The sequence below is a fragment of the Molossus molossus genome, unplaced genomic scaffold (assembly GCF_014108415.1).
Source record: "Molossus molossus isolate mMolMol1 unplaced genomic scaffold, mMolMol1.p scaffold_m16_p_14, whole genome shotgun sequence".
Classification (NCBI taxonomy): Eukaryota; Metazoa; Chordata; class Mammalia; order Chiroptera; family Molossidae; genus Molossus; species Molossus molossus.
The window spans coordinates 1,599,361-1,625,700 of NW_023425349.1; the positions used below are offsets into that span (position 1 = coordinate 1,599,361).

At 65.6% G+C, this 26,340-nt stretch overlaps 1 protein-coding gene across 2 annotated transcripts in view; it reads right to left on the reverse strand.

Moving 5' to 3' along the window:
* The window catches only part of NOTCH1 (notch receptor 1), a 44,007-nt gene extending 19,022 nt beyond the window's left edge, over positions 1-24,985 (reverse strand). For both annotated transcript variants that reach the window (XM_036260387.1, XM_036260386.1), the window contains exons 1-10: positions 24,687-24,985; positions 22,889-22,970; positions 6,754-7,019; positions 5,837-6,175; positions 3,873-3,995; positions 3,173-3,406; positions 2,741-2,896; positions 2,451-2,636; positions 904-1,017; positions 167-280 (exon numbers count right to left, since the gene is read on the reverse strand). In XM_036260387.1, coding sequence (XP_036116280.1) covers positions 167-280; positions 904-1,017; positions 2,451-2,636; positions 2,741-2,896; positions 3,173-3,406; positions 3,873-3,995; positions 5,837-6,175; positions 6,754-7,019; positions 22,889-22,970; positions 24,687-24,747 — 1,675 coding nt within the window. In that variant the 5' untranslated portion in view covers positions 24,748-24,985. The remainder of the gene's footprint in view (positions 1-166; positions 281-903; positions 1,018-2,450; positions 2,637-2,740; positions 2,897-3,172; positions 3,407-3,872; positions 3,996-5,836; positions 6,176-6,753; positions 7,020-22,888; positions 22,971-24,686) is intronic.
* Between the last annotated feature and the right edge of the window lie 1,355 nt (positions 24,986-26,340).

Consider the following 26,340-nt stretch of genomic DNA (forward strand, 5'->3'; position numbering starts at 1 on the left):
GGGGCGCGCAGGGCTCAGGGGGACGGCTCCCTGGGCACGCGGCCGTCCCCGTCCTGGGACTCTGCCACCGACCAGGCCCCTGTGCCCCAGCAGGGGAGGGCTGTGCGCTCTCGGCCCTGCGCGAGGGGTCCCGGTCCCCGCCCTGCCTCAGCTCCCTGCCCCTCACCCTCGGTGCACACGCAGCTGTAGGTGTTGGGGCCGTCCAGACACTTGGCGCCGTTCTTGCAGGGTGTGCTCGCACACTCGTCCACGTCGTGCTGGCACAGGTTCCCGGTGAAGCCTGCAGCCGGCAGAGGGACGGCCGCCGGGTCAGGCGGGCACCGTGCCCCGCGGCCGAGTCCCGGCCGGACCACAGCAGGGCTCCCAAGATGGGCTTCCCCCAAGCATGCTTCAGCAGGGGCTCGGTGCACCCCACCCAGCTGTCTCCCCTCCCCCACGTGGCTCCTGGCCTGCAGGCCAAGGGCTCCCAGTGCCCTCCCAGAAGGGTCCTCCCCAGAGTGACGTGGTTGCCATGGCTACAACCCAGTCGGGTTGAGAATGGGGTCTTGCAATGCCCTCGGGGGCTCCCCCACCCCAGCCACGAGCCCTTAGAGAGCCAGGCTGGTGCCTCCTTCTGCCCAAACCCCAGGGGTCCCAGGAGCATACTGCTGCCCCCAGGAAGTTCCAGCAGCGAGGAGGAGGTCTCCTGGCCCTGGGCTCCCCGACCCTGGGCAAGCACACCCAGCAAGGTGGGGGGCGAGTATTCCCTTCCCAGCCTGGACACCCCCATCCACTTCCGAGGTGCAGAACAGGAGGGGCTCCTGCAGGGTGAGGCTGGGCCAGGGCAGAGACCACCCTCAGTGGAGCGTCAGGGCTCCGACCTGTCCTGCGGGACGGAGGGAGTGGGGGCTGGGCCGGGCGCACCTGTGGGACACTCGCAGACGAACTCGTTGATCTTGTCCAGGCAGCGGCCGTTCTGCAGGCAGGGGCTGCTGGCACACTCGTCTTTGTTCACCTCGCAGTGCACACCCTCGTAGCCTGGGCGGGGCAGGGGCGGGGGGGCAGGGGCCGTGAACGGTCTCGGCCCAGAAAGCGATGCCCAGCAACTCCCACACCTGATCTGCAGCCCACCGGCCTCCCAGGCCTACCCACCCGCTCCGGCCCTGCTCCGGCTCCGACCCTGCTCCCTCTCCGGCCCTGCTCCCGCTCCGGCCCTGCTCCCGCTCCGGCCTACTCTCTGCTCCGGCCCTGGGCTCCACTCCGGCCTACTGTCTGCTCCGGCCCTGGGCTCCGCTCCGGCCTACTCTCCACTATGGCCTGCTGTCTGCTCCGGCCCTGGGCTCCGCTCCGGCCTACTCTCCACTATGGCCTGCTGTCTGCTCCGGCCCTGGGCTCCGCTCCGGCCTACTCTCCACTATGGCCTGCTGTCTGCTCCGGCCCTGGGCTCCGCTCCGGCCTACTCTCCACTATGGCCTGCTGTCTGCTCCGGCCCTGGGCTCCGCTCCGGCCTACTCTCCACTATGGCCTGCTGTCTGCTCCGGCCCTGGGCTCCGCTCCGGCCTACTCTCCACTATGGCCTGCTGTCTGCTCCGGCCCTGGGCTCCGCTCCGGCCTACTCTCCACTATGGCCTGCTGTCTGCTCCGGCCCTGGACTCCGCTCCGGCCTACTCTCCACTATGGCCTGCTGTCTGCTCCGGCCCTGGGCTGCGCTCCGGCCTACTCTCCACTATGGCCTGCTGTCTGCTCCGACCCTGGGCTGCGCTCCGGCCTACTCTCCACTATGGCCTGCTGTCTGCTCCGGCCCTGGGCTCCGCTCCGGCCTACTCTCCACTATGGCCTGCTGTCTGCTCCGGCCCTGGACTCCGCTCCGGCCCTGGGCTCCACTCCGGCCTACTGTCTGCTCCGGCCCTGGGCTCCGCTCCGGCCTACTCTCCACTATGGCCTGCTGTCTGCTCCGACCCTGGACTCTGCTCCGGCCCTGGGCTCCACTCCGGCCTACTGTCTGCTCCGGCCCTGGGCTCCGCTCCGGCCTACTCTCCACTATGGCCTGCTGTCTGCTCCGACCCTGGGCTGCACTCCGGCCTACTCTCCACTATGGCCTGCTGTCTGCTCCGGCCCTGGACTCCGCTCCGGCCTACTCTCCACTATGGCCTGCTGTCTGCTCCGGCCCTGGGCTCCGCTCCGGCCTACTCTCCACTATGGCCTGCTGTCTGCTCCGGCCCTGGGCTCCACTCCGGCCTACTCTCCACTATGGCCTGCTGTCTGCTCCGACCCTGGACTCCGCTCCGGCCTACTCTCCACTATGGCCTGCTGTGTGTTCCGACCCTGGGCTCCGCTTCGACCCTGCTCTCCGCTCTGGGCTGCGGGCTGGGCCTCCCTTGATTTCCCCAGATGCTGGCAGAGCCTGCTGCCGCTGAGCATGGAGGACCGGGCTCTCTGCCCCAAGCGACCTCCCTGTCGGGCCCACGCACCAGGCATGCAGATGCACTGGAACTCCCCGATCTGGTCCAGGCAGGTGGCGTCGTTCTGACACGGGTTCGAGACGCACTCGTTGACGTCGATCTCGCAGCGCGGGCCGGTGTAGCCCTGGAGACAGCGGCACTCGAAGGAGCCCTGCGTGTTGAGGCACTTGCCCTTGTGCTCACAGGGGTTGGCGCCTGGGGGTGCGACATGGTGAGGGGCTGCTCCCAACCCGCCTGCCCGCCCTGGGCCGCCGCCTCCCCGGCAGAGGGCCCCCTCCGAGGGCAGAGCCCCGGCGTACCCAGGGAGCACTCGTCCACGTCCTGGCTGCAAGCCGGCCCCGTGTAGCCCGAGGGGCAGGTGCAGATGGCCTTGCCGTTGACGGGGTTGGTGTCGCAGTTGGAGCCCTCGTTGCAGGGGTTGCTGATGCAGGCGTCATTGAGGTGGCACAGAAGACCTGACCACAGCGACAGCTGTCAGTGGGCAATACCCCTCCCCGGCCTGGCTCCATCCCACCCGGACACCTGCAGGGGCCTCACTGTGACGCTGCTGAGTGACCCTGTTGTGTGTCCTGGGACACTCGGCTTATTCCAGGCGAATCACCAGCACCCCCTGCCCCTCTTCACGCCAGAAAGGCCCCTTTGGGTTGTCCTTGGGGACCCCGAAATGCCGGCCTGTGTGACGCATGCCAGGCCTGCCCCACGAGGCAAAGGTCGCGGGGCCCCGGCCCTACCTGTGCGGCCGTGCGGACACTCGCAGTAGAAGGAAGCCACGCGGTCGTGGCACGTGGCACCGTGGAAGCAGGCGGCGCTGGCGCAGTCGTCGATGTTCTCGCTGCAGTCCTCGCCCGTCCAGCCGTTGACGCACACGCAGTTGTAGCCGCCAAGGGTGTTGTGGCAGGTCCCACCGTTCTGGCAGGCGTTGGGCATGAGCTGGCACTCGTCCATGTCCTTGGTGCAGTACTGACCTGTGGGCACCAGGACCATTGGGCGGGGCGGCTGCCTCCGGCCCCCTTGACCACAGGCCCAGACCTCAACCCCACAGGTGCAGGTCCCCCTCCACCAGGACTCCTCAACCATGGGCACCAGGGGCTCTCGTCTCCCTGCTCTGATGGCACAGGGGTGCACCGGGTCCGCACTCGCCTGCTCACCCACCAGGCGGTGAGCCCGGGGGCAGGTACCCCATCAGACCAACCAGCGTCCCTGTGGTCCCCCCCCAGCCAGCTGGGCCCAAATCTGGGGACTTGATTCAGGCACAGAGCTGCCCGGTGGCCAATGCCCACGTCTGTACTGACCCTGGGGTGGGGGCTCAGACCCTGGTCGTGGGCAGAGAGGCCGCCCCAGGTTGCAGGATCTCCCTGCCCCCCACCACCACCCACCCCGGGGGAGCAGGGTGACGGGGGTGCCCCGAGGGCGGCTTCCCCGGGCACGTGCCTGTCCACTCCGGTGGGCAACGGCAGTTGTAGGTGTTCACGCCATCCACACAGGTGCCCCCGTTCTGACAGTTGTTTCCTGGACAGTCGTCAATATTTTCTTCGCAGTTCTGGCCGGTAAAGCCTGCGGTAGGAGGAGCCAGGGGCTGGTCAGCCCTGGCCCTGCGGTGCCCACCGCCCTGGATCCATGCCCAGCCCCTGCCCTCCCCACTCCCGTGGCCAAAGGTTTCTCTCCAAGGAATCACTGTGTAAAGAGCAGCCAGACACTCGGGCACACGGGTTCTGAGGGTCTGCTGTAGGAGCCCTTCTGTGGCACAGAGCCCCAGAGGCCCCCAAACTGGGCGTGCCTGCAGGCCGGGCACTGTGCTGGGGGTCGGCCAGACACTCCATCCGACAGGCTGCACGAGGCAGGGGCCCAGGGGGGCAGCCTGGGGGACAGCCTGGGGGGAGCGCAGAGCCTGGGGCCTTGTCTTCCCAGGAAGGACGTTGTGCCCAGCTCCTCCCCCAGCCCGGGGCCAACCTCTGCTTGGGCCTCTTTGCCAGTCAGCTATTAATCCATTCAACTCCCACTGGTTCAGTGATCAGCCCGAGAGGTGTGTCTGGCAACAGCCAAACCTGCAGCCAGTTACTAATTAACTTCCCTCCCGGCTGCCTTTGAACACCCCCTTGCCCTTGGAGAGCGCAAACCCCCCCCCCGGCCCCGCCCCCGCCCCGCCTTCAGCTGCCCCGGGAAAAGCCAAGTGTGAATCAGAGTGGTTTAGAGAGCACCCCAAGTCAGTCAGGGGCCTGTGTTCTACTTCCCACTCTGTTGGGGGGCCGTGCCTCGCAGGCTCGCCTTCTAAAGTGGGTGGGGCTGGAGGGTGGGGCTCACCCCCACCGGGAGCTCACCCTACTGGCCCCAGGGAGGGCCAGCACTGAGGTCCCCGTTCGAGGTCACACAGCCACCAAGCAGGCATCGGAACTGAGAGCCTGGGGCAGTCCCGGCCAGAGGGCGCAGCCTCAGCTCCCCAGAGACGGCAGCCCCCAGGGGGCAGGTGGTGAGGGGAGCACCCGGTGACACGCAGGAACTGTGCCTGCCTGGCGTCCCCACAGAGGCCCTGCGGTGACAGGCTCCAGGCCCGGGCGCTATAGCCGAGAGAGCACTTCCTCTTTGCCAGGGCGGGCAGGGCTGGGCGGGGCGACGCCCAGGTCATCCCGGGGTCAGCTGGGCGACGTGCCCCCAGCACCTGGACCCCACCCACTCCCCCCGCATCCCGCTGCCCTGCTGGGGTCCCACCTCTCCACCGTGGCGTGCAGCCGACAGACAAACCAAGAGGTTTCAAGCCTCGTCATTATTATTTTTAGGTCATCAGCGACAAAGCGTAGTCAGAAAAAGACTTCGATGGGAAGAACAGTTTAAGCAACCAGTGCAGGGGGCTGCTGGGGGACAGGTGGAGGAGGGGCTGTGGCTGCCATCGCCCCACCCCGCCCATGGGAGGTCAGCCAGACGGGGAGAAAGCCCTGGCTGGCCCCACCCCAGGACCCAGGGGAAGCCCCGGGTACACAGTGAAGTACTCTCCGCAACGGGGAGTTTTACAACATGCACGTGGGCTCCAGGGAACCCCAGATCGGGGGACTGGACAGTGGCCTGCTGCCCCAGGAGGCCCCCACCAGGCTCGCCCAGAGCCGGGCCTCCCCAAGGAGCCCCTCCTGGGGGCTGCAGGGCTCCTGGGTCCCTGGCACAGGGGAGGAGTGTTGGGCATCACGGGCCCAGCTGTCCAGTCTCAGCAGATCCCACCCGTCAGAATGGGCAGGCGGGGGCAGGCAGCACCTAGACCCTAGGCAGTCCTGACAGCGTTCCTCATTCCAGACCTGGCCCCACACCACCCAGGGGCCCGCACCCGTCTGACCTGGCCCGACCCCTCCACACTGGGCACCCGGCCTCCCGACGGGAGAGCCCGCCCCAAGCCCGGCGGACAGCAGTACCTGGCAGGCAGGCGCACTCGTGCGTGGTGTCCCCTGTGGGGCGGCAGGTGCCTCCGTTCTGGCAGGGGGAGGGGCTGCAGGGCACATAGGGCAGCTCGCAGTGGGGACCGGTGTGGGTGGGCCGGCACGTACAGTGGTAGGAGCCGACCTCGTTGACACAGGTGCCACCGTTGCGGCAGGGCCCGGGGGTCTGGCCACACTCGTTCACGTCCTGCCTGCAGGTGGGGCCGTGGAAGCCAGACTGGCAGCGGCAGATGTACGAAGCCTCGAAGGGCAGGCACTGGCCGCCGTTGGCACAGGGGTTAGAGGCGCAGGGGTCGGCCTGCTGGCACGTCTTCCCTGGTGGGGGAGGGGGTAAGAGGGTCACTCTGGCCGGACTGCTCCCCACGGGGCCTCCCCCAACACCACGAAGGTGCAGGCCTGGGATGGACGCATCCTCTCTTTTACCCTCAGGACCCCACCACGCGACACAGCCATCTGTCCGCAGACCAGGGGCCGAGCTTCCCAGAGGCCGAATCACCATCCCAGGACATACGGGGGTGCAGGAAAGCGGCCCCCAGACCTGACGGGGTCTGTGCCTTCAGAGCCCACACTGCTGGACACTTCACTCCTGAGGGCGGGCCCCTGCATCTCGGGGCAGCAGGTGGCTGGGGGGATGGGGACCCTGAGTGGGGCAACCAGAACCGACAACTCCAGGACTGGAATGGGGACTCTCTCCAGGGTGACGGCTCAGAGCTGTTCCTGAATCACAGACCCCAAGGGCCCAAGGAAAGCCCAGGGCCCGTCACCAGCCACACAACAGGGGCGGGGCACCTGCCAGCCTGTCACATGCCATGGGGCAGGGCCAGGGTCAGTCGGCCCTTCATGAGGACTGAGGGTCCAACGGGGTCCTCAGGGCCCAGCCACTAGCGCCTCACCTGACCAGCCCGGGGGACAGAGACACTTGTAGTCCGTGAGTGTGAGCAGGTCACAGGTGCCACCGTTGCGACAGGGGTTGTTGGTGAGGCAGGCGTTGTCCTGGGGCATCAGGCAGAGGGGCCCGGAGAAGCCCAGGCGGCAGCTGCAGGTGAAGTCCACTGTGCCACCCCGGTCGACCACGTGGCACGTGCCGCCGTTCCTGCAGGGGGCGCTGAGGCAGGGGCTGTGCTCCTGGCATCGCTGGCCCGCGAAGGCCCCGCTGCAGCTGTGGCAGAGGAAACACACGAGTGGTCAGCTCCACGGCTGCCCCCACCCTCAGCACGGGGTCCGCCGGGGCTGTGGCCACCCCTGGGGGAGCTCCTGCAGCTGCCAGCCTCGCGCTGGCGCTGGGCACGGCGGGGCGGGCAGCGACCGGGCTCCTCCGGGGCGGTGGACGTGTTCTGTGGCCAGGGCTGTGACGGTCCAACACCGCGGATGTGCCAAATACCACTGACCTGCGCGCTGTGCGGGACCCGACTTATATGTTAAATGCATATATTAAAAATAGACTTTTTTCCATTAATCCTCACCCGAGAATGTTCTCCCATTGATTTTCAGAGCGAGTGGAAGAGAGAGAGGGAGGGAGAAAGAGAGAAACACTGATGTGAGAGGGACACATTGGTTACCTCCCTCGCGCACCCTGACTGAGGCTGGGGATCGGACCTGCAACCCAGGCACGTGCACTTGGCTGGGAATTGAACCCATGGCCCTTCTGTGTGGGGGGCCGATGCTCTGACCATTAAGCAACACCAGCCAGGGCTACAGGGGCTAATTTTACATTAAGTGAATGTCACCGCCACAAAATAAAAGTACAAAAAGGATGACGTGAGCTGGGGGAACCGGCTAGAGACCGAGACGTCCGGCAGGACCTGGCTTAGATTTCAACACCCACACAGGCATCGTGGCTGCACCCCAGCAAACCCCCGGGAAGGGGCCACGCAGACCAGTCCCCGCTGCTGTCGAGGGGGGCGGGCTCTGCAAATCCCACCTTTGCCGTCTGGCTTTCCTACCCGAATGCGCCTTATTTGAGCAATGAAAGCTCAGTTGTCCCTCCTCTCAGTGTCCACGCAATGGCAAGGGCGACGTGGAATTCCTTCCGTCCAGGGTCTCCCGTCACCCCCACCCCACACCCAGCACCAGGCAGGGCCAATCCCTTTCGGGATCAAGTCTTCACGAGAGAGGTCCAGGCGGAGTTAGTGAGGACTGGAACCCCCCTCACAGCTGGAGAACGAAGGTGCCAGGAGTGGCCGCCTCTGAGGCATGTCTGTGCCCCAGAACACCCCGTGTGGCCCTCAGGGGCAGGTGAGCCAGGAGGGGGCGTCGTCCTCCCGCCCCCAACCCAGGACCCCGCTTGGCCACCTGCTGGCCCAGCTTCCAGAGCTTGGGCCGTAAACTGCAGCCGAGGTCACGTGGTGGCCTTGTTGTTCCGGGGACGCCCGGGAGAGGCTCTGGGACCAGCCGGCCATCATCACCCTTCCCAGAAGCAAAGCCTCTGGGGCAGAACGTGCCCGCAGCCCGCGGCAGCCTGGGAAGGCAGCCCCCCGGCTGCACCCACAGCTCTGGGCACTGGGTGGGTGGGACCTCACGGGGCTGGCTGGGAGCCAGGGGGGTCCCTGGATAAAGAGGGGGCTCAGCTCTCCTGGGCACGGAACCATCCGTCTTCCAGAGCTCATCCAGGAGGGGGCTGCCCCCGCACCAGCACCTGAAGCTACGGCCACATAAATGCCAGCTGCTCTCACGCCCTTCCCTTCTAGCCCCCGCCCCCCTGCATGGGCAGGGTGGCCCCGGAAGTCCTGCCTTATAGGGGCAACAGGGGTGGTTTGGGGGCCGGGGTCAGCGCTTTCCTCAGCCACTGGGCTGTCCCCGACCCCGCGGCCCCGGGAAGCATTTGTCTCCCCGAGGACTTTTATCTGGAGCTGCGGCTTGGGCTGGGGCAGGGTGGGCAGGGAGGATGCGAAATGGCCACTCCAGCCCACCATCTGTTGCCAGAAGCCAAAAGTCCCAAACCAATTGGCTAAAGAAAATAAGCTGCCCCTCTGGGAGGGCCGGAGAGCTAAGTCAGGCCTGGGCCGGGGCTCCCGCCCTCCGGCATGGGAGAGGGAGCCCCTCCTGCCAGCAGAACCCTGGGGTGCTCGGCACCCACGGCCGGGGCTCCCAGACAGCCAACACCCTGGGCCTGGGGAAGGCGGCCCGGCCCACTGTGCTCAGATCCAGTTACAGGCCTCGCCCCCCCCCCCCCAGCTCACTGGGAACAGGGGTGGGGGCAGCGGGGCACCTCCCCCAACCACTCAATGCCCTCCATTGTCCGGCAGGAGCTGGCTGCCGCTCCCACTCGGAGGAAAGACTCCTCTCTCTTTCCCAGCGGCTGACAGAGCGGCAGGCGGTGGGTGCTGGACAGAGGGCAGTGCCCATCAAGGCGGGGGGGCTGCGTCCCTGCCTCGCCAGCTCCAAGGGGAAGGAACGCTGCCCGGCGCCCTACTTTTTGTGATCGAGTCCTTCTGTCACTGCCCTCCTCCCAGGGGACACTTCGGGGACCTCGGCCACTACAGCAATGCCCTGCTCAGCACCCAGTTTGTCAAGACGTTGGGTGTCCCCAAACGCATCAGGGAGCCCAGCCCAGCTAGGACTCTGAACCTCCGCCCCAGCCCTCTGGCCACCCTGTCCCGAATGTGGACCCCCAGGTAGAGGCTGTGAGAGAATCCGTCAGACTGGGCACATCAGAGCCAGCCAGGCTGTATTATGCTGGGCTGGTGAGAGGGAAAATACGCCCAATAAATCAGGCGTTGGGCACGGACAAAGGGCGGCCGGGAGCAGGTGTGCCTGCAGCAGGGGACGCAGGCGGCAGCTGCTTCCAGCCAGGGGCAGTGGGCCGCCAACCCTGGCGGGCGGGGCAGGAGCGGGGAGGCTCCTCCTTGGGGGAGCAGCAGCTGAGAGGGCCCATTGTGTCTCCTCTCCCGCCCAGGCCTGGCGGACAAGCCGTGGAGGCATGCTGCCCACTCCGGGGCTGGGCCCGGGCACGGCCTGCATCCGCCACCAGCACCCCAGCTACGGGACAGGAGGGCCACAAGGGAGGAGCAGCCCCTGGAGGTGGGACAGCTGCGGCTGGGTGCGGGGTGCAGCCAGGGAGGGAGAATGCTAGGTGAGCAGGGTCTGGGCTTGGGCCAGTCCGGAAGGTCATCTGCCCTGACCCCTGGGCTCCCGCTCTGGGTGGCCTCCAGCCCATGCCACCTCTCTCTGCACCTGCCTGCACCTGTCTCCCAGCCTGCCCATGGATGACACCTGCCGCCTCTGCCCACAGAGACCAGACTCCCCTAAGAAGGTGGGAGGGACTGCAAGGCCCCTGCTCAGACAGGGCCAGGGCCACAGTGCAGGGGACCGAGCCCCTGGCGGCCATCCTGTCCTCACCGTGTATCTCGGGGGGTCAGTGTTAAGTGCTTTGTGGGGACAGGTGCCTGGGGTTGGCGAAGGCGCCCCGGGGCCGCCCTGGGTGGCCCTGCCTGGCTGTCCCTTCCTTGTCCCTCCTGCACGGCCTCCTCTCCCACCCCACACGCAGCCCTGGCCGGGATGACCCGTCCTGGCAGGCAGCAGGTGAGTGACAGGTGGGGCTGGGGGCTCAGGCTCCGGAGGGGCCGGCTTCCGGCAGGCAGCCGCCTGCCGGCCGAGGAGCGCCAAATGGCCGCCGTGCCTGTTGTCCCCCAGCTCGGCCTGCGCTTTGTTCCCGGCCTCAGTGTTTCCACTGTGCGCTCCCCTCCCCCGCGCCCTCCGCACTCCATAGAAATGTGACTCCCGGAGAGCACCCGGAGGCAGATGTTGCCGCGACCTTTCACCCGGGACGAATTCTAAATTGTGCTGTTTTCCTTTCTAAGCTAAGCGGCCATCTGCCACCCCCGGGGGACAGAGGACAGCTCCCTCCATCCCAAACGAGCCAAGGGGGAGCCACTGAGGAGTGGGGAGCCCACAGACTCAGTTCTGCCCTCAAGGTGTTTCTGGTCCACTGGGGCCCGGGGGGTGGGGTGAGGCGGACCCTATCCCCTGGCCAGGTGGGGGGCCACGCACAGGACAACCAGACACCCAGCGGAGGTGCTTCCGGGGGCTCCGTGGATGGGTGGGCGACGTGTCATTCCACCAGGGAAACTTTGGGGGAACCACCTGCTGTAAGGCGCTGCCTGCCTGGGCCTCAGTTTCCCGAGGGTGCAGTGGGGGGCCCGGGGGACTGCAAGGGCTCAGAGGGCCCTCCTGCACATGAGTTGCGGCCCGGCGACCTGGCCACGGGGCTGAGGGGACTCGCTCTGGCCAGCGCTGGATCTGAGACCCTCGGTTTATCCACTGTGCCCGGGCAGGCGTGTCTGTGCCAGGGAAGCGTGGGCACCACGCGGGCTCTCCTGGCACAAAGGCCCGCTCTGCCCGGGGCCCGGGACCTGCAGCAGCAGAATGCTGGCTGGAGGTCATGTCTGCAGGGCCCGGGGCCTCCACCCCAAAGGTAGCCCTGTGGGTCCCTGGCCCCTCGAACACCGAGCCGGGCAGCCTGCCCGGGCACCTGTGGAAGGAGCCACCAGCTGTAATGAGCCAGCCGTCTTGGCCTCTACCTTCCTGTGCTTAACCAGCCACACCGAACCCGAACCCGACCCCGACCCACCCCCCACACTTCCTCCGAAGGCCCACCTGGCAGGGCTCCGCCTCGAAGCCCCTCCCCCTCCCCACACCAGCGCAGCCCCCCTGCCCCCACAGCCTTCCTGCCCTGGAAAGAGTCGGGGTCCCTGGGCTCCTGCCCTGTGTTCCAAACCACTCAGCAGCATCAGGACCCCATGCCGACGAGAGGCTGGGGAGTGAGGATGGCCCGGGGCCACCCCGCCGTCCTCCCCAGACCCTGGTCCCGCCACACCAAGCAAAGCCCCTCGCCCTCCGCCCAAATCACCAAGATGAGCACCAAAAAGGGCCCACAGCCAGCAGGCCGGCCCCGCCCCTGTGCAGCTTGGCCAGGTCCTGAAACCCCTGTCCTGGGGGAACAGAACCATCCCCGTCCCAGCCCAGAAAACGGGGCCCATGTGGGAGACTGAGGCCAGGGCAGTGCAGGACGGGGGTGCACCGACTCTGGGACCCTAGACGCCTGCCCTGAAAGTGGTGGGGTCAATCAGCCCAACTCTGCCCCGGGCCAGGGCTCGGGGTGTCCTGGGACCGTGGCCTCTCCCTGAGCAGAGCCAAGTCCTGTGCCCCACGGACTGCTGAGGGGTGATGTGCTCCTAGGCTGGGCAGGGGCGCGGAGACCTCTGCAGTCCTCCTCCCGCGTCTCCCCACCCGGTCCTTTCCCGCTGGGAACAGCCCCTCCGGAACGAAGCCCCCGGGAGATGTGAGAACCAGGGAGAATGGCGCCAGGTAACTGCTCTCCCGGCCTTACGCTCACCCCCAAAGCCCCAGCACAAAGGGCCGTGGCGCAGAAGGTCCGGACACCTGCCTGAGGGATGGGCCAGGCTCCCGACCAGTGACCGCTGTGCCCCGAGGGGCCTGAATCTCCTAGTCTTCCACCCTTTCTGCTCTGGCCCTGGCCCGACAGGCCATGGGGGTCAGGCGGATGCGCCTGGGCCGCCCAGCAGGGGTTCAGGGCTGCTCACAGATGCATGGGGCCGCAGGGCTCCCAGGGCCTTGGGAAGCCAGAGAGGGGCAGGGAGACTGGGGGCCCAGAGCAGGGGACAGCCGGGTCTGATGCTGGCAGACCCCACCCCAAAGATCAGGTGCCCCTCAGACCAGAATGGCAGCGGCGCATCGGGGTGGGTCCGGGGCGGCCCACGGGGCTCTGGGCTCTTGTCCGCAGTCTTTCCCCCAAGCTGCATCTGTGGACGGTTGGGAACATGCAGAAGCAGGAAAAGCGACGTCTTCTGTCCTGGCTCCGGGGAAGCCCTTTGTGTGGGGAGCCTGTCCTCCCTGGACGCTAGCTTTCCCACCGCAGGGAAAACAATGCCCCTCGGATCATTGTCCCCCGGCGGCCCCACCCTCGGTGTGGGAAGTGCTGTGCCCGTCTGAAGAGCGGAAAGACGGAGGCAGAGGTCAAGCAGCTTCCCGGACGTGGCCAGAGCAGCACAGGCGGCCACAGGGTGCGGAGGCTGCTGGCGGGCCGGCCCCCCAGCACCACACGAGGCCAGCACCTGCGGATCTCCCAGGGACCACGGTCCTAAGGGAGCCCCCTGAGCGGTGGGCTAAGGCAGCAGAGCCTGCTGCCCCTTCCCTGGGAGGACTCTCCCACCTGGTCTCCAAAACACAGAGCCCCAAGCTGGAGACACAGTTGGAATACACGTCCTCCCCTGGGCTCGCCCGACTGAACACCCGCCCACCACCCCAAACGGCCCCTTGACACCCACGTGGACAAGCCCAGGAACCCCCAGGACTGCCAGGGGTCTCTGCTCCCCAGTAGGGAGGAGCCTGACGCAGTGATGGATCGATGGGCGCCGAGGCCAGGCGCACCGGGAGGACTTAATCCCGAACTCGATTAATTAAGTCAGCAATTGCCGGGCTGAGCTCGGGCTCCAAAGCCAGCAACGATTCTGGCAACTTCCTGCGTCTGCTCACAGGAGCAGCTGCCGTCGGGGGCTGTGGGAGAGGAGAGGGATGTCCCCTGGCGAAGCGGGCGGGCGCTCGGGGCGGCCCGGCTCCAGCTCACCTGGGTCCCGGCAGGAAGAGACGGAGGCCACCCCCACCTGCACTTGGACACTGCCGACTTGATCTTGGATTCTCAAGCAGCCTTGCAGGTATACGCTGGGCTCACCCAGGTAATGCCCACGGTACCACCTGGATTTCAATGCCTCACTTAACCTTCCTTGCCCCCCATGGTGGCCAGACTCAGAGAGGCTGGGGGGACTGGACAGTTAGACCAGGGCCTCCCCAGTGGCAGCCAAGGGCCAGCAGGAGCCGCTGGGCGCCTGGCTCTCTCCCCTGACCACCTGACCGCCCAGACCTGCGGGAGGGCCGAGCAGACAATGCATTCTTACATCCTCACAGGCTTGGCTGAAACACAAAACCCAGTGCGGGGCGGGGTTCTTGGTGAGAGGCCTGGGAACTGGGGAGCCTCCCAGCCGGCTTCTCTGGGCCCCAGCTCCTCTGGACCCCTTCTGTCCAGCAGAAGAGGCACACCAGCGCTAGACACCTGTCACCCTGTCATCCTCAGTGCTGGCCCTGGAGACAAGGGAAGGAAGCCCACACCTGGCTGGCCACTGGGCATTCCTCCACAGGGGGCTCCCAGAACACCAACTCTGGGCAGCGGGCACCCTGGCAGGCCGGCTGTGGGCTGCGCCCGAGTAAGCCACCCTCCCCTTGCCGGGGTCACCAGCCTCCTTTTCTCTCTGGCCTTCTCTCCCAGTTCATACCAGCCAAACACCCCCCAGGCCCCCCTGGCAGACCGCCAGGCCCTGCGCCCCCACGCCCAGGCCTGCCCAGGGCCACTGTGCACCTGGCTGTCCCCGCCCAGCCCTCTCTGTCACCCCCGGCCCAGCACAGCCACCAGGAGACCTGGAACACAGCAGTGCTGGATAGAAGGCAGAGTCCAGCCACCTGCACCCAGGCCGGGGTGGGCCTGACGAGGGAGGGGCCACACTCACAACGTGGGGGCCCCGGGGCTGGGCCACTGGGCATGGGTGGCGGGCTATCTGGGGACTTTCCACTGGAGAAAGTGAAGGATCTGGGGCTGGACTTGACTCTGCACCCTTGCACGGCGTTGCCCAAATCCAGAAGCTGGTCTGGTCCCTGGAAGCTTTCTGGGCAAGGCTGGGGGGCAGGAGGGGGCTCCGGGAATGAAGCATGGACGTCCCTCAGGAGGAACGGAGCGCGAGGCACATGGGACCCATCTGTCTTAACTCCTACAGCCCGTGTGAATCGAGTCATCTCAAAACAAGACGCCGAGTTAAAAATAACACAGGCAGCGAGGACACGCCTCTGCCCATCAGGACCGCCGAGGGCCGCTTCCCATGCCGGGCACCATCCTCCGGGAGGACGGGAGCTCAGAGAGACCGCACAGCCCACGAGTGGAGAGGAGGGGGATTCCACAGCCCGGGCCATTGACGGCAGCGCCACCCGGGCCCAGCAGGAGCAGCACCCTGGAGCGAGGAGGAGCCCGGTCACAGCAGGCGGGCCGGACTGTCTCCCTGTGGGCTGGAAGCCGGGCTTCCGGACACCTGGAGCTGCCCACCTGGCTCCAGCCGGCCCAGCCCCGACCTGGGCCCAGGTGTGCACACTGGAGACACCTGCTGAGCACCTGTGCTATGCCAGCCCTGAGTCCTGGATGCCAGCAAGGCTTGGGCTCCTGCCACACGGGGACAGGACAACACACAGCTGGCTCTCAATATTCTGACCGCTGGGGCCACCCCCGGAGGGCAGCCCGCCTGATGGGGCGGGGGCACCTTTAAGTTGACCCAGAAAGGCCGGAGGGAGTCAGGTCACCTGGGCCTCCTGAGGAAGGAGGAAGAGACAGAGGCCCCGAGGGGCGGAAGTGGGGCCCGGTTCCACCTGTCTCCTCTGCGGGCCTGAGCACCCTCCCTGCCGCCCAGCCTCAGTCAAGCTCTTCTTACTGAAAAGCCATCAGGAAAAAACACACACACTCAAAACTCTGGCTTCTCCCCCAAACCTCTCATTTCCAGTAACTGTAGTTTCCGCTCATCAGCAACCGAAACCGAGAGGAAATGGTGGGAGGCAGGTCCCGACGGCCCACGACCCGTCCCCCGTCCTCCGCTCAGACAGGGACAGATCTTCCCAGAGCCCAGCACCCTCTCTCACACGCGTCCCTCCCGCCCGCAGCAGCCCTGGCCCTGCAGGGGCCGGCGAGAGTCAGCCAGGGGTGTGTCTGCCCAGAAAATGGGGTGACAACACCTTCCCGGGCCGAGCCCTCTGAGCACGCTCAGTAACCCCAGGCACCTCCGGCAAAGCGTCTACAGCAGGTCTCGCCCCGCCCCCAGCTGCCCCCCAGGGCAGAGGCCTGCAGCTCAGCTGTGACTGGTAGGGGAGGAAGGCAGGCGGGCCAGCGCTGAGCACCTGAGTGTCACCTTGGCACAAGGTCCACAGGATTCCGCAGCCTCCGGCAGCGTGGCCCCCTCACCGGTCCAGAGCAGGGCAGGGTCGCATACGTGCGTGGTCACCTCTGAACCCCAGCCCTCTCCTGGGCCTGCCGCACTTGCACTAAGATAGACTTGCTGCCTGGCCAGTGTGGCTCAGTGGTTGAGCGTGGACCCTGTGCCAGAAGGTCGCTGGTTCGATTCCCGGTCAGGGCACATGCCCAGGGCACATGCAGGAGGCGGCCAATCGATGTTCTCTCTCCTCGATGTTTCTCTCTCTCCCTCTCCTTCCTCTCTCTCTAAAATTAATAAAGAAAAAATAAAAATAAAAAAACTTAGTAAGATTGAAAAAAAGGAAGAGGACTTGCTGCTGGATGCGCGACCTGCTGCCCCCTGGGCTCGGGCTGGGGGAGGCTGCCTGTGAGCTCCCTGCGGGGGGTTCGTTCAGCAAGTCAACAGTGTCAACAGAGTGGCAAGGGGACCGTTCTTACGCGGCTTAGAACCACCGCCCATCCGAGCACCTCGGAGACACAGGCTCAGCGCCAGGCTGAGCAGCACAGGCCCGGCATCAACGCTCGCCCTCGAACCCGAGCAAGGCCAGCGAGTGCCACAGCCTCAGTCCTGGCACTGCGGACCCTGAACGACACCCAGGGCTCAGCGTGACCTCCCGGTGGAGAGAACAGCTCCGCCCATGCCCACCTGTCCCCGCCTACCCCTAGGCTGCCCTGTGCAGGTAGGGCCAGGCGAGCACCCTGGAGTCGGAGCCCACCTCGGGGATGAGGTCTCTGGGTGCAGGGCCCAAGCTGCATGGGGCCCCCAGACCGAGAGCAGGTGGGGCCTGGCAGCCGTGTCGGGGTGACCCTTGGGTTTGGGAACCGCAGGTGTGGTACCAGGGGCCAGGCCTCCCCGTACCCAAGGCCCACGTGAAACAGACCCAGATACTCCTCAGGCCACTCCGAGCTGCAGGCTCCGAGCTGCAGAAGCTGCCTCCACCGCTCAGGTGGAGAGAGGCCCCCGTCAGACCCCAGCTGGAGGAACCCCGGTGGGGCTCGGGCGGGAGGCTCTCTGGCAGGCGGCCAGGCCCCTCGGAGGTCCACAGCGCACCCGAGGGGCACCCATGCAAAGCAGCAGCTTCACATTGAGGAGGGGGCATCACGTCACCTAAGTCACTCGGAAGTCACACTGCCCCAGTCCCTGCCGCTGAGCACGGGGACATGGAGGACAGGGCTAGGGGGTGCCGTTTCCCAGAATGCTCTGTCCCCGGGGGTGCCGGTGCCAGGGGAGGAGACCTGCAGCAAGAAGGGGCCCCTCGGGGGTGAAACTCTGGGGAGGGGGCTTCTGTTCTCAGAATTCCATGGGTCTCAAAGCCAGCGGTGATGGGGGACCACCTAGCCCCCACCCCGGGACAAGCAGGGTCCTGATGCTAATACTCACACACCTGCCTGACCAGAGGGGCCGATGTCGGGGTCCCCTGAGCCCGAGGGCAGCTTGCAGAGGACCCGTCTAGGTCCAAGCATAAGAGGCCAGATGCCCAGCTCTCAAGCCCTTGAGCCGGCATGGCGCACTGAGCAGGCGGGGCAGGCACGCCAGGCCACCCTAACTCACCCAGGGACACCCCGGCCCTGCTCGAGGGGCCTCCGAGCCCCGAAACGAGCACCATTCTTCCAGGAAAACCTTCCAGACACCTGCGCCCCCGACACCCAAGTCCGAGACGGTACAAGGCCTTGGACGCCAGTGCCTGCCGCGGGCCAATCCCTGCTGGTCTCAGGCGGGACAGGTGGGTGGACCCTGGACACGCTGAATGAGGAAGCCGGACTCGGCAGACACGTGTTTTCCGGGCCCGTCCGTACGAACGGGTGGCCCGGAGGCAGAAAGCAGAGGAGGGTTGGCCAGAGGCCAGGGTTAACGAGAGCGTCTGCCTGACGAGCACGAGTTCTGTCTGAGCTGAGGAAAGTTCTGGAACTGGGGGACGGTGATGGTTGCACAACCCTGTGAACGTACGAAATGCCACTGAATTGCACACCTGAAGCAGCTAAGATGGCAAAATGTATGTGTGCGATTTACCACCAACATCCGTGTGTGCATATCCACTCCCCCAAATCTAGTCGTGAGGGAGGTGCCGGGAGAAGGCCACTTTGGGAAAGGGCACTCCTTGGCTGGCTGCCCCTCCTCCAGAGCGCCTGTCAATCACGGCCTGCTCCCCAGCAGGTACGTCCCACCACTGGACCAGGTGGTAAGAACACCAGAGGCCAGAGCTCGCCCCAGACTGGCAGAACCTGCCTTGCGCACGGCCAGACACGACTCCCTGGCACCCCTTCCCCCACCACGCTACTGCCCAACGCCACCACCCGGGCATCTGCAGACCCATTCCAGGGTCCTGCCCGATGCGGCTGGAAGGGAGCGTTCGGGGCCACCTAACCCAAGCCCGTCATGTTCAGAGGGGGAAATTGAGGCCCAGGGAGGAGACGCATGTCTGAGGTGGGCACAGCAAACCAGAGCCAGGCTGAATTGCATCTTCTAGACCCTCCACAGTGGGGCATGGGCTGGGGCCCACACGGCCCCGAGACAGCCAAGCCCCAGCCCGGCAGGGCACCATCAGGACCAAACACACCCCGACCCACAGTCAGGATGCCCTGAAGCCAGCCGCTCGTTCAAGCTTTGGGAAGGCGCAGGGAAGTTCTGACTGCGCCGGCCATGAGCTGCCTCAGGTCCCTACCCCGTGCCCAGCCTCAGTTTTTCCCACCTGTAAACTGGGCATAAAAAGGGACAGCGTCGGCCACCACCTGGAGGGGTGGGAGCCCGTTGAATACCTGTCTCCCAGGGTTTTATAATGCCCGGTCAAAGCAGCTGTCCGTGGGTGGAGTTTCTATGATCCCATTATTAAGGAAAGCAATCTAAATGCTCAATCAACCTTGCAAACCACAGCCTCTCACTATTTATAGACATGAAACAGGAAAGGTGTCCTTCCCACCCCAGGAGGCCGCAGCCCCTCGGTCCAGCCTGGCACTGCCCAGTGGGCCCCATCTGCCAGCGATGGCTGCTGCTGCCCACCAGAGGCACAGTGAACGAGGGCCTTCGGGCTGCGGTCACTCCGGGGGACCCCTGGGGTCCCAGCACCCAGACTGCGCCCTGAAGGCCCAGACCCAGCTCCTCGGTCAACTGTCTGCCCTGCCCCCCATTCTCTTCCTGCTCAGAGCGGTTTTCTTTCTCTTTCTAAAAAATATTATTGTGATCTTTTTGATGGAAAAAACATTGGCCGCTGTTCAGAGGCGGGGCCTGGCCCTGGAAGGTGCCTTCCGTTCACGAAGGCGTGTTCCCGACATCTCCCCACAGTGGGAGGCAGCGAGACCTTCCAGTCCCGCTGCGTGTTCACATGTTTTTCTAACCCTGTGTCCGTCCTTGAAGCCCAGGCACCTCGTAAACAGAGGAAGTCCTCAACCTCTCTGCTTTCAGCCTCGGGGCGAAGATGAGCATTAACCTGTTCCTCCCCCGGCCTCACCCAAGACTTGCAAGTGACTCAATGGAAACAGTCAGACCAGGTGACAGCGACGCAACATAACGTTCGTCCCTCCGAGCCAGGTGGCTGGCCCAGGCACTTCCCACCCAAGCCACTTCCTGCCTGTACCTCTGAACCTCCTCTTTTAAAGGAAGTCGTGGTCTCGGCCCGGCTTCCTCGAGGAGTAGCCAGGGAGGGCCCGGGCAGTGTGGCGGGGCAGGGCAGTGGTTAGGAACTCAGGAGAGAAAGAGGCGGGGCCAGACAGCAGTCTGCAGTGTGACCCGGGGTCAAGCACAGGCCTCTCTGTGCTCCGATGACTTTCCCTGGCCTGCTGCATGCTGAGAGCTGCCCGCCCTCTGCACCTCCCTCCACCGCACGGCCACATGCCCAGGCTTCAGCCTTTCCCGCCCCCACGTGAGCCAGTGAACGCCAAGCTGGCTGAAAGTCTGACCTGAGCCCCCACGTCAGTGCTACAGCAGGACCCAGCACACAGCAGGAGCCCACAAGCGTCGGCAGAAGGGAGACGCTGGGCTGCCGTGTGGGGCCACGTGTGTGACAAAATCCTCAGGTGGGGCCAGCCCCTCCGGGCCGGGCCTCCGCCAAGCACAGGGCGGTACGTCTTGGGTTCTTAGAATTAGCTCAACAGCCAACCAAACATTTGAGAATGAGGATCCTGAAACCAGCGCCGTCAGCTCAAAAGGAGAACACGGGAGCAAACGGACCCACCCGGTGCCTGGACGCACGCCCTCACGCCCCACTGAGGGTCATCGTGTGTGAGACACACGCGGCAGACGGGAATCTGAGCTTAGGTGGCCCAGTGACCCAAGGTCACGGAGCTGGAGCCAGGCATCAAATACAGGAGAGTCTGAAGCTAAAGCCCAGAACCTGCCAGCCAGCCGGACTCTCCTCCCAGGGCTCCAGGCATGGTGGCTCGCCCCGCTTCTGTGACTCCCTGGAAGACACCCAGGGACACTCTGACTTTCTCAAAGGCAAAGGGAGTACCTTTGTCATCCTGGGGCCTCAGCTCCCAGATGAACTGGGCAGCCCCTTTTGGACCAAGAAAGCATGCCTACCCAAAGGGTGACAGTCCCTACAGATCTTCTCCCCAATAAAAAAAAGAGGGGGGCCCACTTCAGTACCCCCTCAGCACCGAAGTGCCGGCGAAGGGGCTGGAGTCAGGCGGAAGGCTGCCGTGACCGTCCCTTGGCCTGCCTGCCGGCCACCAGCCTTTGCACCGCAGCCCCAGTGACCAGCACCCAGCAGCTGTGCAGAGACAGCTTCACACACGGGGACACACGGGGACAAGCCTTTTCTCGGGGCCACTGGCCACTCAACTTCCTGGGAAGACACATGCGCCTCTTTTTCCGATCCTGAGCCCTGCAATCACCTGACTGCGACTTTTGGGGACGGCTCCTTCTCTACGGGGCGGAAAGAAATGATTCACCAGGTCCTGACGTGCCTGGATCCATGACACCACCGCTTCCCACGCACTGTCCGTAAGGGAGCCAGCAAGGTGAATGTTCACAGGGTCCCAGGGTGGTGGGCTCCAGAAGCCTGCACCCTGGCACCTTTGAGAAAAGGGGACAGCGTCCCCCTCAGCCAGACAAGATGGGCGTCTTCCACACTAGCAGACCTCCTGGGGCCTCCGGGGAACAGTGGGGGCCAAGTGGGAAGGCACAAGCCCCAGAAGTGGAGGGAGCCGGGGTCCTGCTCCTGAGTGGCCATGACACCCCCAAATTGCACCTGAGCCTGGGCCTCTCCACACCTGGACCTGGCTGGGGGCCCGACCCTGCTCTGCTCCCTCACCTCTACCACGGCGCCACCCAGAGGTGGGGGGCCTCTGAGAGTGCCGCTTCCGTTCATCTTCCAAGTGGATCTGTAGGGTGTGCACAATGGGGTCTCTGTGGGCTCAGTTCGGCTGAGTGCCAGGCCAGACTGACACAGGCTTCCCGCCAAGGAGGAGGGGGCGCAGGCCCCGGGCAGAGACGAGGCCCGCACCCTGATCAGTGGCCGGGCTTGGGCTGGCAGGGCCCACTGCACTGTCACCCTTGCCCCCGATGTCTCATCCCGATGCCAGAGGGACCGCAGCAGCCTGCATCCCAAGGCACCCCCTTTCTGGCCCAGGCAGCCTGCAGCATGGGCTTTGGCCCAGGGCGACCTCAGCTTCCTCTGGGCCAGGCTGTCCCTACTCCCTGGTGCAACTGGAAGACACTACCCCCACTTTCCCCAGCACAGCACCCCTCCTGCCTTCCCCAAACCCTCCGCAGAAGTATGGAGACACCCCCCACCCCCGCAGGAGCGGGCTGGCGGGAGGAGCTGTGCATTCTGGGAAGCCACGCATAATTAATCACAGCATTAATCCGCCTCCCCCAACAATAGCCACTGCACTTCCACTGAGTCCCAGCTGTCGGTCTCTGAATGAGGGGAAACAAGATTTAGGGCATCAAGCGTCGGTGAGGCTTCTGCAGGAGAAAAAGGCCCCCAAAAAGCAAAAAAAAAAAAAGTAGTGTGTATTCATCAGCGTGTGACAAAGACACAGTCCACTTGGTCCATTAAACTGCTCACAGGCCTGCTTAATTGGCTTCGGTGTGGGCGGGGTGGGAGCTGAAGGAGGGGCCGCTTGCCCACCGCCAGGTTGTCAAGGGAATGGGCCCTCAGCACTTGGAATGGATGGCGGGCTGGGGAGCCGCTGCTTCCTCCGCCGCCTCCAGGGGAGGTGGGGCCTCCCTCCATCCAGCAAACACCTCCTCCTCCTTCCCATCAGGGAGGAATTCAAGTTGAAGGGCATCTGTCACCGAAGAAAAACTTCCCCGAGGCTGACTGGGACTCCCAGGCGGGCAGACTGCAGACGTGCACCCCACTCCCCAACACGTACCCATTTCGCAGATTGCGAGGGTGAGGGGCCAGGCGGGTAGGGGGTCGGGTCAGAGAGGCAGATACCAGGACAGAAACCAAACTTCCAGGAGGTACTCCGATGCCCACCCCACCTCAAACCAGAAGAAAGGGACACAGCCAACAAGACTTTTATCCCCAGCCTCACCCTGAGGCCAGAGGAGCAGGCTGAGGATGGCAGAGGGCCAAGGAGGGTGGGTTTGGCTTTGAAAGCGTCAGTTTCTCGCGGAGAGGCATGGCCTGTCTGGAGAAGGCGCTCACCTGCCCAGAAGTCCTTCCGGGTGGGCAGGGTGGTGGGGGCAGGGCCTCTCTATACACGGCCTGTAGCCCAGGGCCCACAGCCTCCCTGGGCGGTCAATTGTCTCTCGGGGACTTTAGAAAGAAACGGGGTATCGGGAATTCCCACTCAGCACCCCAGGAGCCCAGGTGGCCCACAAAGGAGAGCGCAAACCTGCAGAGGCCAAACCAGCTCCACACGCAGCATAATTGCGGGTGATTAAGTAATTGCCAGACTTTGTCCAATAGAAGCAGCACGTGACCGCGCCCAGCCTTCTGGGCCATCTCCAGAAGACAATGGCTTAGTGTTCTGTCCCTGCCGGCCCTGCTGCTGAGGCAGGGGCTTTGCTCTGCTCCCACAAAGCAACAGGTCCCGCAGGGGCACCACCGCGTACTTACACACAGGCCTCCGTGCCGTTGGGGAACACTTCACACTTCCCGCCATTCAAACAGTTCTCGCTGGGCTGGGAACATCGCAGGCCTGGGGACAGGCAAGAGGAGAGGTTAGCCTCCCGGGCACCAGACACCAGAGCTGTGGGCCCCGGGAAGGGCTCACCTCAAGGTGCCTCACCCACTCCTCACCTCTCCTGCTATATAATGGGGTTGCTGGAGGCAGGGGGGCCCCAGGAAGCCCTTGCATGAACCCCAAGGGGCTTCAATATTCTGCCCAGAATGTTGAAATGGGGGGCAGGGGGAACAGGTTGGCTAGGTGGCAGGTGAACAGGTCATGCTCTAAGTGGGGCGGCGTGGCCTGAAATGCCACCTGGAGGGCCCTGGGCACTACCCCAAACTTTGCACCCCCACGCTGTCTTCATTGGGGACCCTGGCTGGGCTGGGGCCCCTATCCAGCCAGCAGGATGGTCTGGCTGTTCAAACGCGTTCTGCGAGGGGGCGGCGCTGGGGGTGGCCACACTCAGCTCCCCCCTGTTCCCCCCCATCGTGGGAAAATGCGACAGCTGCAAGGCCAGCCGCCCCGCCCGCCAACAAAGCGCCCGCCGGCGGAGGAATCAGAGCAGCCCATTGTGGTGCCAGGGCCGCCTCCTGGGGCACCGGGACTGCACCCTGGGGACCTGGCTCCGCCCCCAAGGACACCCAATACCTGCTCCCTCCGGCATCTTCAGGGCTGCGCCCCCTACGCACCCAAGGGAAGAAGATGAAGATGCCCTATTTGGAAGGAATTTGACCCCATTCCCGAGAAGAGATCAATTAATCAAGCCCCTCCTTCCCCATTTGCCAGGGCTGCGTAAATCAAGCCCCTCCGAAGAGCTGGGACAGGGAGTGACATGGAGCCCCACCTTCTGGAAGTGGGGAGCTAATTCTCTTCTCCAACTTTTAGGGGGACTGAATTAACCACCACTAGATTCCTCAGAGATCCCCTCCCAGTGAAGAGAGGAATGGGCGCCCCCTCCCCACTCCGGCAAGGTTTCCAAACTTGAACTCCGAGAAGTGAAACTCCCCCTAGTCGAAGCGGAGTTTTCCACACCTGCCCCCCTCAAACAGTCCGTGAGCCAGGGCTGGGGGCAGCGACATGGCGTGGGATGGGCAAGGGACACTGGCGGGCGGAGCGGCCAGGAGCCCGGGGACCCTCGGATCCTGGGTCGGCGCCCCTTTCTCCGGCTTTTCGTGAACTCTGCTAACTGGGTGGGTAGCCCGGGCCCACCACGCCCCACACTTGGCCGGGCCGCACGACTTGGTAAAGGGAAATGAGGCGCCCCGGACCCCACACTCCGTGCCCCAACATCCGCCCCTGGCGCGGACCAGAGGCAGAGAAAAAAGATAAATGGCCCCCCAAACAACAGGAAACCAAAACCGACTCGATTCAAATCGAAAAGGGGTAGGCAGTTCGTCCGTCCCGGCGGCAAGCCCCACGCACAGCGAGTGAAGGGCGCGCGCCCGAGACTGGGCCCCCGGGGGATCCCAGCGCCCCACGCCGGGCTTCAAAACCAACTTCAAACCCGGCTCGAGGAGCGGGCGGGCGGGCACGAGTCCCCCCCGACGGGCCGGCAGCGCGGGCAGGGCCAGCCCTCCTCCAGCCCCGGACTCCGGCTGTCCCCCCACCCCGCCCCGGGGCCTCGGGTCTCCCTTTCTCTCCACCCTGGCCACCCGCCACCCGCCGCCCGGGGCGCGCGCGCAGGTCGCCGCCGAAGTTTCCGCAGGGCGCGGAAAGTTGCGGGCTCACGGTCGGGCGGGCGCCTACCTCGTGCGCCGAGCGCGGGCAGCAGCGCCAGGCAGAGCAGGGGCGCCAGGAGCGGCGGCATGCCTGCCCGCCCGCTGCCCGCTGCGTCCGGTGGCGGCCTCCGGGGCGGGCCGGCGGGGTTCGGCACGCGCGCGCCGGGAGCTCCCACGGGCGGCGGCCAGCTACTGCCCTCTCCCTCCTGGCTGGCGGGCGGCGCTGCGCCCTTGCGTTCGCTCCGCCGCGGCTCTGCGCCCCGGCTGGTCCCTTCGCCGCGCCGCGCCCGCGCCCCACGCCCCTGCGCTCCCTCCCGCGGCCCAGGCACTAGTGAGGTGCAGGGCGGCCGTGCGCTCCGCCCCCGCCCGCCGGCCCCGCCCCGGGCCCCGCCCCCGCCGATCCCTCCGCAGCCCTCGCCCCCTGTCTGGCCGCGCCCCTCCGCGCGCCCCGACCTGCCTTGCACGTCCTCGGGCCGGGGCGCGCGTCCGGAGCCCGGGTCCTGCAGCGTTGGGGACTGCGGAGATTCGGGGGCTCGGGGACCGGCCCCAGGGACTACTTCTCGTTCGGAAAGTTTTCAGAGGCCAAAAGTTTGGTCCAGGGCTGCGGAGGGATCCAGCTCTGGCTGTGCCGGGCTCAGCGACAATTGGCAACCATTTACATCTCAATAGCAGGGGAAGCGAGGGCTGGGAGAGAAGGGGGAGCCCCTGGGGGGCCGTGCCCGGCGGAGAGCTCAGTCCCGAGAGGTGGGGAGGAGCAGCCGGAGCCAAGTTTGGGAGACCCTAGACCGGGGGCTCCAACCCCAGGAGCCCCGCGCGGCGTCAGCTTTAAGCCTCCGGGAGACCGAGGCTGACACCCCTGGCTTTGCCTGCTGGGGCACTTGACCCAGGAGATGGTGGCGCCTCGGCGGCAGCCGCTGGGGAGGAAACTCTTAGTGCCCCAAGGGAATAGCCTGTGGCCGATGTCTAGGCAGACGGATTGCGCACCGGCTCCCCGAGGAGGAACCTGCCTCTAGACGCCCCTTGGTCACTTCATCGTCCTGCCCCTTCTCCCGGTGCCCCCCGCCTGTGGTGCCCCACACAGCGTGCGGGTCAGGCAGACCCTCTGCTAGCGCCTGTACAGCGCTGGGTCTTCCCACGTGCTCCTTCCGGATGATTTATTTCTCCGCGCCGATGCCAGATGTGGGCATCCTGTGCCAAGGCGGGCTACGCGCTGGGCGTCCAAAATGCCTGCCATAGCCCTAGGAGACCAGAGTTCATGGCTTCTCACCGGGAACAGCTGCCCGATCCCAACGCAGAGCGCTGAGCACGGTGGCAGGAGGGGACTCTATCCAGTCTGGCATTCTGGAGGCCTTCCTGGAGTAGGTGGATGCCAGAGGGGAGCCTAAAGGTAGAGAGGGAGCTAGCCAGTGAAGGGCACTGGCATTGACCAGGCAGGACTGCAGAAAACCCCGAGGCTGACAGAGAAGCCACCTTTCCCAGGGAGGCCCTCAGAGGTGGGCAGAAGGGGCAGTCCCGGCAGATGGCACAGCTCACCGGGCCCGCCCTTCTTGCCCCACCTGATGCGGGGCACTGGTGGCCAATGGGATGCTGTGGTGAGCACTGGAGGGACAGCTAGTCCAGGCTCTGGACAGCTGCTTCTGGGAGCCTCCCTTGCCTGCCTCCTTGCAGAAGCCGGCAGCACT